The 13,722-nt window shown below is 50.1% G+C and overlaps 8 protein-coding genes across 8 annotated transcripts; 4 read left to right on the top strand and 4 right to left on the bottom strand.

Moving 5' to 3' along the window:
- Nucleotides 1-92: 92 nt before the first annotated feature.
- On the bottom strand, nt 93-1,095 carry N7508_009221 (Efg1 domain-containing protein; the record flags this gene model as incomplete). Its single annotated transcript, XM_058467284.1, has 2 exons — nt 93-661; nt 726-1,095. The coding sequence occupies 2 exons, from the start codon at nt 1,093-1,095 to the stop codon at nt 93-95; spliced, it is 939 nt and encodes a 312-aa protein (XP_058315130.1).
- Nucleotides 1,096-1,309: 214 nt separating this feature from the next.
- Nucleotides 1,310-4,386, top strand: N7508_009220 (uncharacterized protein; the record flags this gene model as incomplete). The annotated part of the gene is made up of 4 exons (XM_058467283.1): nt 1,310-1,859; nt 1,915-2,916; nt 2,969-3,061; nt 3,113-4,386. 4 exons carry the CDS (start codon nt 1,310-1,312, stop codon nt 4,384-4,386), a joined length of 2,919 nt encoding a protein of 972 aa, XP_058315129.1.
- Nucleotides 4,387-4,751: 365 nt separating this feature from the next.
- N7508_009219 (tRNA 2'-phosphotransferase) lies at nt 4,752-5,846 on the top strand (the record flags this gene model as incomplete). The annotated part of the gene is made up of 1 exon (XM_058467282.1): nt 4,752-5,846. The coding sequence occupies one exon, from the start codon at nt 4,752-4,754 to the stop codon at nt 5,844-5,846; it is 1,095 nt and encodes a 364-aa protein (XP_058315128.1).
- A 548-nt stretch (nt 5,847-6,394) lies between these two features.
- On the top strand, nt 6,395-7,420 carry N7508_009218 (intradiol ring-cleavage dioxygenase; the record flags this gene model as incomplete). Its single annotated transcript, XM_058467281.1, has 3 exons — nt 6,395-6,642; nt 6,730-7,162; nt 7,223-7,420. 3 exons carry the CDS (start codon nt 6,395-6,397, stop codon nt 7,418-7,420), a joined length of 879 nt encoding a protein of 292 aa, XP_058315127.1.
- Nucleotides 7,421-7,680: 260 nt separating this feature from the next.
- N7508_009217 (alpha/beta fold hydrolase) lies at nt 7,681-8,573 on the bottom strand (the record flags this gene model as incomplete). Its single annotated transcript, XM_058467280.1, has 2 exons — nt 7,681-8,048; nt 8,138-8,573. 2 exons carry the CDS (start codon nt 8,571-8,573, stop codon nt 7,681-7,683), a joined length of 804 nt encoding a protein of 267 aa, XP_058315126.1.
- A 363-nt stretch (nt 8,574-8,936) lies between these two features.
- N7508_009216 (uncharacterized protein) lies at nt 8,937-9,896 on the bottom strand (the record flags this gene model as incomplete). The annotated part of the gene is made up of 1 exon (XM_058467279.1): nt 8,937-9,896. One exon carries the CDS (start codon nt 9,894-9,896, stop codon nt 8,937-8,939), a length of 960 nt encoding a protein of 319 aa, XP_058315125.1.
- Nucleotides 9,897-10,157: 261 nt separating this feature from the next.
- N7508_009215 (aldo/keto reductase family protein) lies at nt 10,158-11,293 on the bottom strand (the record flags this gene model as incomplete). Its single annotated transcript, XM_058467278.1, has 4 exons — nt 10,158-10,313; nt 10,365-10,734; nt 10,797-10,978; nt 11,036-11,293. 4 exons carry the CDS (start codon nt 11,291-11,293, stop codon nt 10,158-10,160), a joined length of 966 nt encoding a protein of 321 aa, XP_058315124.1.
- Nucleotides 11,294-12,123: 830 nt separating this feature from the next.
- N7508_009214 (putative translation factor pelota) lies at nt 12,124-13,459 on the top strand (the record flags this gene model as incomplete). Its single annotated transcript, XM_058467277.1, has 3 exons — nt 12,124-12,201; nt 12,268-12,759; nt 12,815-13,459. 3 exons carry the CDS (start codon nt 12,124-12,126, stop codon nt 13,457-13,459), a joined length of 1,215 nt encoding a protein of 404 aa, XP_058315123.1.
- Nucleotides 13,460-13,722: the final 263 nt, after the last annotated feature.

Here is a 13,722-nt window from a genome sequence, read left to right as displayed (position 1 = left end):
CGCTGAATTGCAGTAGAAATGCTAAGATGGATATCAAGATGAATATCAAGATGAATAAGATATGAACTAATTTTGTATCGCGATTTCGCTGGTTACTCGAAGAAACCACCGTCGCTGTCATCTTGCTCCTCCGCGTGAACTTCTTGGGGCGCCTCGCGCTTGGAAGAACGTTCACTGTGCATCGGCTTCTCCCTTTTGCTCTTCTTATCATCCTTGGGCAGGTGCTTCTCCTTCTGTAAGACACCCTTGGATTCTTTCCGCTGACCATTCTTTTTGCTCTTCTCCTGGCTGGCATCTGGGGCAGACGCGGTCGCGATTTTCTCTCCGTTGAAGTTGATATTCAATTTTCCTTCGCGCAGAAGATCCAGTGTCTTTTCTTCCATGCACTTGGCAACAACAGACCAAAGCGGGGGCTTAGTAGACCTGACGTCGGTCTGCGGCCTTTTGGATTCTGTCTCCGACTCTGGTGCATCCGATTTTCCATCTGACTTGGGATAGATTGAGAGGTATTTTTCGGTGAGAGGGTAGTAGATCGTGTAGTTGAGGTTCACACGGGCAGTGTGGATTTTTTCAGCAAGGCGAGCTTTTTGTTTCGTGTCCAAATCTTGTTCCTTTTCGCGGCGCAGGTAACGATTGAGTTCTTTGGTGGCAGTTTTGCGGTCTATTCAAAAAAAGGAAAGCACGTTAGCAAGGGATTGACTAAGATTGAATCTGTCTTCACATACCAAGGAAGCGGACAAAGTGGTATTTTTTGATCATCTGCGATCGTTCTCTGCGCGCCGTTTCGTCCGCGAGATCGTGTTCGTATCCGGAGAGCGCACGCTCTTGCAGGATGCGTGCATCAGCAGGCAAATCCACTTTGTTGAGAAGTCGCTTCACGTCCCGGATTCGCTTTTTGAGGTCATTGACCGAGGGGTACTCCTTCTCGGGCTTTGGCGCAAACTTGTCCTTGAACTTCCGGGTCACCTTGGGCTTGGCGCCATCGCCGTAGTCCTCGAACTGGACCTCATCGATCTTTTGCTGCTTCTTGCGAGGAGCAGCATCTTCAGACCCATCACGGGTCTTCCTTTTAGCTGGATCATGGGGGTTAGGCATTGCGTGTTGTGCTGCGAAGGAAAAAGACGAAGCTGAGTTGATAAGAAAAAAAGATATCGGCCTATTGTCGGCCCGTCCCCACGATCGCCAGCCAATGAGCTCCATACCATCCCTCTCTTTGATTTACATCTGCTCTTGTTGCTCGCTCGGTCTCTGCGATTTATTCATTTCCTTATGCAGCTTTGCCTTTGGAAGCTGAATTGTTAGGACCAGCATGGAGTCTGCCATTCGCTGGTCCCCGACCTCGTCGGCTACCGATCAACGCTTCCTGTCCGTCGACGTCACGGGGAAGTCGTTTCGTCTATGCAGAGTGACCGGGTTCGATGGCAAGAATCTTCGCCATGAACTGCTCTCTACCCTATCCAATGTCCCTGGTTTTCGTGCATTTGACTGGTCTGTCTCCAATGAGAACCTGATCGCCGTGGGCCAGTCGTCCGGAGAAGCCACTATCCTACGCCTCGACCGTGATAGCAAGGAGTCGCTTTCCTTCCCAGTCCGCAACCAGCGATACTGCAATGCAGTCGCATTTAGTGCGCATGGACTGGTTGCATCTGGTCTTGATCGCGTGCGCAACGACTTTTGCTTGAACATCTGGGATGTCAATCAGCGACTCAGTCCGGCCGGTGGGAGCAAAGGATTCACTGAACCACTTAGAAAGCTTGCTAGCTCTGAGCCCATTACAAGTATTAAGTTTTTTAGAGATCAACCTGATACCCTTGTGACTGGTGTCAAAGGACAGTTTGTGAGGATTTACGATCTTAGAGGTTTGTTCTCGCGGCCTTCATTCACATGTTACACAGTTGCTAATGCATAAGATAGAGGGACTTGGAGCTCCATCAATCCAATTTCCCACACGATGTGTTCACAATCTGGCCATTGATTGGCTGGATGAGAATTATATCGCATCTTGCGTGCCTTCCAATGAAAGCACCATTTGCGTGTGGGATCGTCGCGTTGGCGCCCGGCTGGCCTCGCCATCTTTGGGGTCTTCGGCTACTGCGCCAGACTCAGGCCCAGCAACAGCTGCGCTTCATTTCAAAAATGTGTTCCATCCGAAGACTTCCATCTGGAGCTTGCGCTTCTCCAAAACCAACCGAGGCAGTTTAGCTGCACTTTCCAGCACCGGACATTTCAAGCACTATGAAATTGCCAAAGACTATCTGCTGGAGGAATACCGCTCTTCTATAGATGACACTCTCGGCCAGGGCTATTCCAGGAACTACCCAGAATCAGTATACACCAAGCGTGTGCGGGACGTTTGTGTTCCATTCGATCATCCCAACCGCGGCTGCCAGGAGAAGGACCGGGTTGTGTCCTTTGATTTCATGAACCTAAGTCTCTCTGCTCAACCAAGTGCTATCGCACTCAATGGCCATGGGCAGCCTCAGATCATAACTCCACAATTACCTTGTGCGCCGGTTGATATGTCGCCGCAAAGTGTGCTGGCTTGCGGGATATCATCGCGCGACTCGGAAGTGAGATCAATCCATCCTCTCTCTGAGCATATTTCACCAATCTCAGAGCTGGTTGAAAATATCCGATCGCGCGTCTGCTCAAGCTCACAGGGGCAGGAAGCAAAACCAAATGGTCAACTCTTTGCGCCAAAAGTCGCAGAGCCAGATCCTGTCCCGAGCCGGGAAAGTCGAGAGCGTGCTATGGCTTTGGGGGCTTTGGGTGTTACGCTAACTGCAAAGGAAGCGCTCACTCTGAATGCCGTAAATCAGTCGAGGTGTAGGGAGGGCTACCTTTTTGATGAGTCTCGTAACCGAAAGATTGTCTCAGACGATCCTGCTCTGCAAGGCCTTTGGACTTGGATTGAACGTGAGTTATTTGGTTCATTTGAAAGTCAAATACATGCTAATGCATATATTAGGTGCTCGATCTGACTCCTCAGGGACATCAATGGTTGTCAATGGCTTGGATTTGAACTACCTAGGTGTGAGCAACGTTTGGACCAACAATATAGGTTCGTTTTGGCTCCGGGTTTGAACCATCGTTTGATACTGACTGAGAATAGGTCAAGGCTTGGAGAAACGTTGCATCAGCACTAATCCCGATGACCCGAAGAGTGTTGCGGCAGCAATAACATCTTTAGCCGAGAAACTGGATCTTCCCGAAACCAAGGGTTGTGACACTGACTTCCCTGCTCATCGCCGATTATGTCTTCGTCTATGTGGTGCAGCCCAGAACTACCGCAAATTAGAGGAGTCAGTCAAGAAACTATCTGGTGAAGGCCAACATACCAAGGCGGCTGCGCTGGCTGTATTCCAAGACGAGCCGAAACTGGCTTATCTTGGGCTACGAAGCAACCAGCCTACTCAAGCTCATAAATTGCTGGCAATGGCAATTGCCGGTGCTGCCAAAGGAGACAACGGCACAGACTGGGAAGAGACCTGTGCAGAAATCGCTACAGAGCTCATTGATCCTTATGCTCGAGCAATTCTTGCTCTTGTGAGCAAAGGCGACTGGAATGCCGTCATCAAGGAGACCACGCTTCCTTTGAGATATCGTGTAGAGGTCGCGTTACGCTGGCTTCCAGATGACGAGCTAACTGAATATCTGAAAACTGCCACAGACGAGGCCATGTGGCAGGGTGACGTCGAAGGCATTGTTCTCACAGGATTGGGCCATCTCGCCATGGGCCTGTTCCAGTCATACATTGGAAAATTCAACGATGTTCAAACCCCGGTGTTAGCAATGAGCCACACTGTGCCGCGGCTTATCGGCAACGACAAGCAAATCGTCCAGTTTGAGGCATGGCGTGAAACCTACCGACGCCAAATCAACTCGTGGAAAATGCAACTCGAGCGAGCTCGATTCGATGTGGGATCCCGCCGATTTGCTGTGACCGTGGACGGGCAAAAGCTCATGCCCACGCCACCACAACAGGTCAGCCTGACCTGCAATTACTGTACCAGCCCTCTCACCCAACACGATGCTTCATCCCAAGTCTCTCCAACAACCAAAAGCGAGACTGTTCACCCTACTGTGGGCAACCCACTCGCGCCTGCAACTATGGCTGGAACTGTGTGCCCGCGCTGTGGTAGGCATATGCCCCGATGTGGAGTCTGTACCTTATGGCTAGGCTCACCAGATCCGATGTCTCGCGCCAGCATCGCTGCTGATGCAGACGTAGCCTCCCGCAAGGCCACTGGTGCTGAATTGATGAAGCGATTTGTGGTCTTCTGTATCCATTGCAATCATGGATTCCATGCACATCATGCCAGCGACTGGTTCAAGCGGCACAAGGTCTGTCCGGTTGCAGAGTGTAGCTGCATTTGCGATCGATGATAGCTATGGCTTCGCACCTGAACCAAAGACTAGATGTGGCTTGTTCCTTTTCTGCAATTGTATATACCCATTGCTTCTTTGATCTTAATAAGGAAGTAAGCACGTTTGTTATTGTATACATCTGATGATGTCAATGTGAATATCCCCCACTTTAAATTTCCGATACTAATTCAAAGTAAGACACCGATATATGTCTCGTCTATATATTAATGTAATACTGAATCGATATTGTGGTTTGTGACTCATTTTCTATGAGTCCGACCTACTTGAGACTCAAATACTAGAGCCGCATCCCAGATCTGCCCCACTTCAAATTATTCCCGACTTTTTGCTTCTCCCCGCACACCCCTCATCGTCTTCACATCATGTCAGAGAAAGGGAAAAGACCTCGTGGCCGTGGCCAGGGCCAAGGCCAAAGTCGTGATGTGCAGGTTTCTAAAGCTTTGAGCCTCTTGCTCCGCCATGCCGCCGAGAAGGAAGGCTTGAAGATGAATGAACAAGGCTACGCCAGCGTAACAGACGTGGTATGCCTACAACCCTGCGAATCATCACAGTGGAACATACTCACCATCAGCCAGCTACAATGGAGGAAACTCAAATCCCTCAAAGTTACCTTCCCCGAGATCTTACATGCCGTCGACTCATCCGACAAAAAGCGGTTCGCACTCCTCCACATCCCATCTGCGCAGCCCACCGAATCTACCACCCAAGCAACAACGGTGCCAGTGACAGGACCAGATGCCGAACATGAGGCTGTCGCCACTGCAAGCGGCGACCAGCCCTCGACCATGGTCCTGGAGTCTGCGCCTGCCACGAGCGATGATCAGCAAACCGCTACAGACAAAGCTTTGACTATAGCAGTGAATGACAACGACCCGTCGCACTTCTTAATTCGCGCAACGCAAGGCCACAGCATCAAGACCGTCGAGGCTGCATCCTTCCTCGAACCACTCTCCTTGGACGATGAATCGAAACTACCCGATACTGTCGTCCACGGCACATTCTGGTCGACCTGGCCCGTAATTCTTCAATCCGGCGGTCTACGCTGCATGGGCCGGAATCACATTCATTTCGCGACTGGCCCATCGTTGGAAGTCGTCTTGGCCCAGGACAAGGATGCACTGCCGGCCCAGCCAGCAAGCGGCGAGGCGCAAGTCATCTCTGGCATGCGACGCGACGCGCAAGTCTTGATCTATGTCGACATCCGGAAGGCACTAGCTGCCGGTATTCCTTTCTGGCGAAGTGAGAATGGTGTTATTCTCAGTGAGGGGATCCCTGTACCGAAGGAGGATGAGAAAGGTGAAGTAGCCAAGTTCGTTTCGCTTGGCTTCTTTGATGTTGTTGTGGAGCGTAAGGCCGGTTTGGGTAAGCTTTGGGAACGCGGGCAGGTCCTGCAGGAGCTTCCGGGGCATCTTGCTAATAAGGGCAATCCGAAGGGAAACTTGAAGGGTCGACGATGAGCTGCATATTTATAGAAATATATATACAAAAGTAGTTTACAACCGCGGAGACTAGCTTAGCCTTCTACATATCAATCAGAAAAGACATTAGCCTCAATTTCCCTTTCCCCGTATACATCTCATTGTTTCTATACTCCAAAGTTTGTCAATCCGCATCCGACTGCGGGGAGATCGGAAGTGAATCTGCCAGCCGATCCGAAGCGCAACCGACCGTCACTCGTTCAACCTTCACATCCGACGCCCCCTAGACCCAATCATGCCACCAGCGCCGTGGATTTGCGGGGTCATCCTCGAATAAGCGTCATGGTTATGGTCAGACCTGGGGCCGAGCTATCCACCTCTTCCGGGACGAGGCAATTGGTCCACGGCGGCCAAACTCCCGTCGGATCAAGGCGCATATATAATATGGGGTTGCAAATCAGCTAAAAGTCGAATGCTATTTTGTTTCTGACGCTCTTCTTTCCCTGTAAACTTTCTCTCCTTCCACGAACTCGATTCTGCCTCATCCTCACCCTCACCACTTACCACCACATCACCAACGCGCAAACATGGCGACGCACCGCTTCGACCCCACCTTCACTGATAGGGTCATCGAGTCGATGGGCCCAAAGACCTCACCGCGCATGCGCCAGCTTATGACCGGGCTGATCCGCCACATGCACGACTATGCGCGCGAGGAGGAACTCACCGTCGACGAGTGGATGGCGGGCGTGAAGATGCTCAATTGGGCTGGACAAATGAGCGACGACAAGCGCAACGAAGGTCAACTGGTGTGCGACGTCTTCGGACTTGAATCGTAAGCCGAACATCTACCCGCGATCGCGCGCAACGAAAGGAAGGAAAAAAGCGCGGGGTTGCTAACATATCTCTCTTTGTGCAACAGTCTCGTCGACGAAATCACCTTCAAGCTCGCCGAGGAAGCTAAAGATGCGCCCACCGCCACAGCCATCCTGGGTCCCTTCTTCCGCGCTGATACACCCTGGCGCCAGAATGGCGAGGATATCGTCAAGTCTAAGCCTGCTGATGCTGAGATGGCCTTTATGCAGGGTCGTGTGATGGACTTCCAGACTAAGAAGCCGCTTGTTGGTGCCGCTGTCGAAGTGTGGCAGGCTTCCACGAATGGATTGTATGAGCAGCAGGATCCCGAGCAGGTTGAATTCAACCTGCGCGGCAAGTTCAAGACTGATGAGGAGGGTCGCTACTGGTTCTACTGCCTGCGCCCGACACCTTACCCTGTTCCTAATGATGGTCCTGCTGGCAAGTTGCTTGAGCTGATGGATCGTCACCCCTTCCGTCCTGCTCATATTCATATTCTTGTAAGTTTTGGACCCTGTCGTGTGGTGTTATCTTTGCAGAGATGCTAATGTATGCTTTAGGCTACTTGTGAAGGCTACCGTCCCCTCACTACCCAGATCTTCGATCGCAAGGATAAGTACCTGGACAATGACTCTGTCTTTGCTGTGAAGGACTCCCTCGTTGTGGACTTTGTGCCACGCAAGGATGATCCCGAGGCTGGGCTTGAGCTTAACTATGATGTTAAGCTGGTCAAGGATGGGACTACCAACAGCGTATAAGCGAGGCAAAACATCATAGTGGCATTTTCTGATTTCATGTTAATAACGATAGCGTTCTCTGCACATATTGGATCTAAGAACTTTACATAATATCATTTCTACTGAATAATTGAACTGAAGTAAATTTATATCGTTTTGACGTGGATAGGATTTCCTCTTCAAACCTCACGTTCTGAAGTAGACCAGGATTCTCACGCACAAGATTACAAAGCAGACCCTATTCTATACCAGTCTTGTATTAAATTCTACATAACAACAATCTAAGTCCTAGCAACACCCGCAAACTTAGCAATCAACCCTCCAACCTCATCAGCAGCCTCAATACAATGCCAATGTCCCACCCCCTTAAGAACCTCCAAAAACTTCTTCTCACTCGAAACATGATCAAAGATATACTGACACCCCTCCATAGAAGCAGACTTATCCTCCTCGCCCGCAATAAGCAAGAAAGGCGCCTTAACAGCAGCATAATCAGCCGGCTTCGCACTAGCAATAGCCCGACAAAGCGCCGCATAGCCCTTAGGATCCTGACCGGAGATCAGTTCCCGAATAAAAGCCTTGTGGAGGGGCGTGCTGCGCGAGCCTACAGCTCCGAAGGGGATTGTGTTTGCCATTGATTCCATCCCAGCTAATAGGAACAAAAGATATTAGTATCCCCGGGCTGGTTAAGTATAATGATAGACTAAAGATGAGATTGAAAAGGAAAAAAAAACTCACATTCGAGAACTGTCTCCGACCTCTTACTCATGACGGTCACGAGCATATCCGACGGATGCGTGGGTCCAATGGCCACAACGCCCTGCATACGATCCGGATACCGCGCGCCAAGCTCAATTACCACGAGACCACCCATGGAATGGCCGACGGCCACGGCCTTGCGTACTCTCAAGGCATCCAGGACGCCAATGACATCTTCTGCTATGTGTGGGATTGAGACGTCATCATTTGTGTAGGGAGAGCGGGCAGAGCCGTATGTGTCGATTGTGATGCAGCGGTGGGAGTCTGTTAGATGTGGAATTACGGGGTAGTAGTAGTTTTGCGAGGAGCCGAGGCCGTGGATGAAGATGAAGGTTAGGCCTGTTGGGGTTGGAGGACCTGCGGGGTGGGAGTCGGCATAGTTGAGGCGGTGGCTGTTTGCTTGGACGAAGGGCATTGTGGTGGATTGGATTGGTTATTGGGGTAAAGGGAAGAGAAGGAGAGAGTGTATGAGGGGGTAATGGGGGTATTTGAGGATAGAGGAAGATGTGGAAGGGCAGATCTATACAAGTGATAAGTGTAACGTCATTCCCGAGCAACTATGGTATGGCCATACAGCTAAATTCACCCAGAAACGATCCGTCGGAATTCAACAGTTCGGCAAAACTAAGTAGTGCAGGTCACTCTTCGTAACTCCCGATTTTACATATCCGAACTGGCTCCCGACCGTCGGACCGCAGCCGATCGTCTTTCCCAGTGCCAAGCTTTTCAGCGGAAATATTCCAAAGCTTCCATGTCCATGTGTGCATTGTAGTCGTATCTAATTGTATTCCCCAAGAAGGTGTCCATGCGACTCAAGGAAATCAGCATTATCGTCCCGGAAGGATTCCGAAGCCACTAAAGTAGGCATTCTGCGCGGTTCTTCTGCTTGTGTGGATGCAGATTGCTTGGGCGTAGAATGATCGATCGTTCCGTCGTTAATCGTCTGTGTAATGATAGCTGCTTCGGCTTCAAGGAAATCCGAGGCATCAAACTGAAATGAATCTCCAAAAGAGGAATCTAGTGCGGGCACCGGCGGAGCCTGGTAAAAGGAATCAGGCTTGGGTATGGATGGGGGTTTCGTTTCGTCATTAAAAGGTGGCGTTACAGCAGTGACTTCGACTTCTTTCAAAACATCTTCGTCGTCAAATGCCGAGCAGTCGGAGAACTCATCGTCATCCTTGGTCAGATTGGGATCCTCTTCTGTGTCGCCTTCAGAGTCCCCCGAGACGCCTGCATCTCGGATCTCAGAGATATCAGGACCTTGAAGTTCAGACAGATCATTCTCCAATTCTTCATCCAAGTCATCAAGTGCATCTGAATCAGCTTCCGTATCTCCAGCAGCACTGTCAGGCTCCGTATCCCCTCCATCACTACCCACTTCCGTCTCCGTTTCCGTAGTTGAAGTTTCAAGTCTGGGCGGTGTGGGTGATGATTTCTTAGCTCCAAGGAACATCGAAAGAAGCGGCTGGCTAGACGGAACGCGGAGGTTTGGATCAGGAATGCCGCGACGCTTTCGCTCCTCACGAGTGCGCGCCTCTTGCTCGGCTTTTCGTTTCTTATTGGCGATGCGTTTCTTTTCCTTGTCGCGCAGCTGCCTTGCCTTTTTCTCCCGCTCCTCCTCGCGATCTATCCGTTCGACCTGGGACGCGGTAAATTTGAATCGTTGGTTACTGCGCTGGTACCGGCGTCGCACTGTCTTGGATTTCTCCAAAATGACGCGCCGCGGCTCATCCGGCATAGTGTGGGCAACCGTCACAGCGACTGCCTGCTGTCTGTTCGGTCATGGGGGGTTGGGGGCTGAAGTTGAAGATGTTGTCGACGGTCTGGTGTTCGCGGTTGCGGTTGGCGGTCCTACGTTGTGCCGACCGGTCAACAAATTACCTATTTGAGCGCTTTCAACCCTTTTCATCGACTGTCTGTTTATGTTGGTAAAAGTACTCTTATTCAACTTAATTCTATGCAGTTTAAACTGGGTATGGATATTGGCTTGTGACGCCATCTAGATCTTGCAGTCGCGGACAGGATCCCAGCATACAGGGGCATAGGAGTCGAGCGTCAGACTGGCCATGTCCTCATCGGACAGGCTGAAGTCGAAGACCTGCGAGTTCTCCAGGATGCGAGACTCGGTAACTGACTTGGGCAGAGGAACGTATCCCTAATACACAGGTTAATCATCTACTCCAACATAACGGGGGATACCGCATACCTTTTGCACGCTCCAGCGAACGAGAATCTGAGCAGCGCTCTTACCGTGCTTCTGGACGAGGTTCTGCAGAACAGGCTCCTTCATGCGGGTGGCCTGCACAAGAGGAGAGTATGCCTCGACAACAATGTTACGCTTCTGCAGCCATTGGGCAATGTCTTCACGAGGGCACCACGGGTGAATCTCGTACTGGCCGACGGTGATTTGGCCACCTCCTCCGTTCTTGATGTACTCCTCCAACTCCTCGAGTTGAGGGATACCGAAGTTAGACACACCGAGCGAGCGGATGTGGCCTGCCTTCTGGGCCTCGACGAGTGCGCGCCATGTGCCGAGGCGCTCTTCTTTGCCGCCGTAGGGAGCATGGATAAGCATCCTATACAAGGTGGTATTAGTCTGTTGTTCTGGGTCGTCTGAAGAGGGCATTAAGATCCATACAGGTCAATATAGCCGAGGTTGGCATCAGCAATGCTTGCCTCAATTGCCTTCTTTGACTTCTCGTATCCCATGCAGTTCGCGGGCACCTTGCTGGTGTAGAAGATCTTCGAGCGCTCGAGTCCGGAGTTGCGGATAGCATTGGCACTTTCGGCCTCGTTCTCGTAGTACTTGGCGCTGTCGACCTACGTGATAATGGTTAATTGGGTATGCTTTGGTATGTGAAGTTAAGTGGTCCCTACATGGCGGTATCCGAGCTGGATTGCCTTAATGGTCACGTTCTCAGTAACATCAGGGGGCCTATACGAATGTGAGTCAGTCTCTGCGGCGAATATGTTACGCGTTGGCAATCGTACGTTTGGTAGACCTGCAAAAATCATATTAATAATCCAATTGCGACTTCCAAGGTGCTCAAAAGAAGGTGTACTCACTCCGAACCCCACGACGGGGATCTCGTAGCCCGAAACAAGCTTGTAGGTAGACTGAAGTGAAAGCGCCATTGTAGATGTTCAAGGTTGAAGAAGTGAAAGGGGTCAAAATGAGGACCGAACAACTTTAAATGATCAGCTCTCATATCCCGAGCCACCTCGGTCTCGTAATTTCCGTTCAGTCTTCGGGGCTTCTAGCGGTTGGCATGGCAAGTGGAGACCATTGGAGGGGACCCAAATAGGTTGATCAATGGCTGATCAATGCGACGTGGGGCATTGTGTGAGTGATTTGGATAGACACTTAGTCTATCGCCAGTAGAGGAAAGTGGTCAGTTCTGATTTTTTGGACTCGCGTCAATTGATTGACATTTAATGGTTAACAAGATAATACAAACAGCAGTTTTATAGACGTTGCCGACGAGCTTGCCCCAATCTGATATGATTAGGGCTTCAATGATAAGAGCAGATGACATCATATCTTAAAAATGTCCCAATGTTGACTAACATATATCACGGTGTCTAGCAGGTGTTTCATATAGCATTGAATAAATACAACAAGCGAAAGTCTTGAATAGGCTCAGCAAAAGCATAACATGTTCGCAGGATGGCCGCTAGCTTGCAGGGCGGTCGGCAGAGGCAGTATCAAGTGGTGGGGTTGAATAATCGAAGTTCAATTCAGTCGACGCTTCGATTTTGCATAGACTTCTGGAGATCTACCTTCTTTTGGTCATTGGAGAGCTTGATAAGCTTCCCTGTATCATTGAAAAGCCGCATTATCTATCCAAGGAACGGCTTCTTGCACCATTATATGACGACATCTCAACAAGAAGATTGTCAACATATCTTTCGTCGCATTCTACCTACCAACTCTCCACAGACAGATACATACTCGGATCGCCAAAATGCGCTGTATCAAGAATAGAATTGAGCACAAGGGCTCCGGCGAAGTCACGCTGTGTCCAGATGAACCCGAAGACATGGTAAATTAGTCTCGAACTTCAACCTCAACCAGAACTCCGCAACCGGCTAACACACCTTTTTGATAGTGGCATGCATACAACCTGATTCGACCAGGTGATATTCTCCGTGCTAGTACCATCCGAAAAGTCACAACGGAACAAGATGCCACGGGATCAACACGCTCTCAGCGGGTCCATCTCAATCTCGTGATTCGCGTGAAGAATCTCGACTTCGATCCGCAGAGCTCCCAACTACATGTTTCGGGGCAGATTATGAACGAAACACAACATACGAAGATTGGCCAATACCATACCCTCGATTTAGAATTGAATCGCAATTTCACGTTAGAGAAGGAGGCCGGATCAGATGGAGAGGGTTCTGGCTGGGACAGCATTGCCATTGAGTCGCTCAAGGATGCCGTGGATGAAGGCGGCAAACGACGCGCAGAGGCTATTGCGGTGGTTATGCAAGAGGGTCTGGCACATATTTGCTTTATTGGGCAATTCCAGACGATAATGAAGCAAAAGGTTGAGATGTCTGTGCCGCGGAAACGGCAGGGTGGAGGTGATCACGATAAGGTGGGTAGTCTATATTACCATTTGGACTCCAATGAGATACTAATATTTCATACAGGGAATGAACAAATTCTTCAAAGTTACACTCGAAACCCTCCTTCGCCAAATGGAGTTCAACACCAGCGTCACTTCAGGCGCCAACAACGAGGCTGTACGTCCTGTTCTACTTGCATCACCGGGTTTCGTCGCATCAGGCTTCCAGAAATACATCCAAGCCGAGGCAACAACAACGACACCCGGCCTGAAAAGACTCCTACCAAGCCTTGTGGTTGTGCATTCTGCTTCGGGATATACGAACTCGCTATCAGAGGTTTTACAGTCGCCCGCAGTCAAGTCACTGCTGGCCGACACAAAGTACGCTCGTGAAACTAAGTTGATGGACGATTTCCTGGAACAACTGCGCAAGGAAACCAACAAAGCCACTTACGGTCCCCGCGAAGTCGAAAACGCAGTCGATCAAGGTGCTGTTGGCCGCGGTGGTGGTGTGCTTATTGTTTCAAATCGCTTGTTCCGGTCACAAGATATCACAGAGCGTAAGCGCTGGGTTACGCTTGTGGATCGTGTGCGGGATGTTGAGGGCGGCGATGTGCGCATTCTCAGCTCGGATCATGAAAGTGGAAAGCGTCTTGAGGGACTGGGTGGTATTGCTGCTCTTTTGACTTTCCCTATTCTTGACGAGGATCTAGAGTCTGATGCAGAATAGTCATTAGCTATTTAATACATTTCAAAAATAAATCTATGAATCATATACCACTGTTATCTACCCATCTGTAACGCATTTCCTCTATTAGTATGAAATGTATTTGTTTTTATGTATCTCTGTCTGTGGTATAATAGCAAAAGACCCGCTTCGATTGACAACATATCCCATGGTTAATTTGACCATCTGCTGTTTGATACCGATGACCGAAATGTTGACTATAAGCCGAGATTGATCCAACGTCGCCAAGCAAGTCTGGATTTTGT

The sequence above is a fragment of the Penicillium antarcticum genome (assembly GCF_028974205.1).
Source record: "Penicillium antarcticum strain IBT 31339 chromosome Unknown utg000009l_segment0_segment0, whole genome shotgun sequence".
In the NCBI taxonomy this organism is placed as follows: domain Eukaryota; kingdom Fungi; phylum Ascomycota; class Eurotiomycetes; order Eurotiales; family Aspergillaceae; genus Penicillium; species Penicillium antarcticum.
This window is presented reverse-complemented; position numbering and strand designations above follow the sequence as displayed.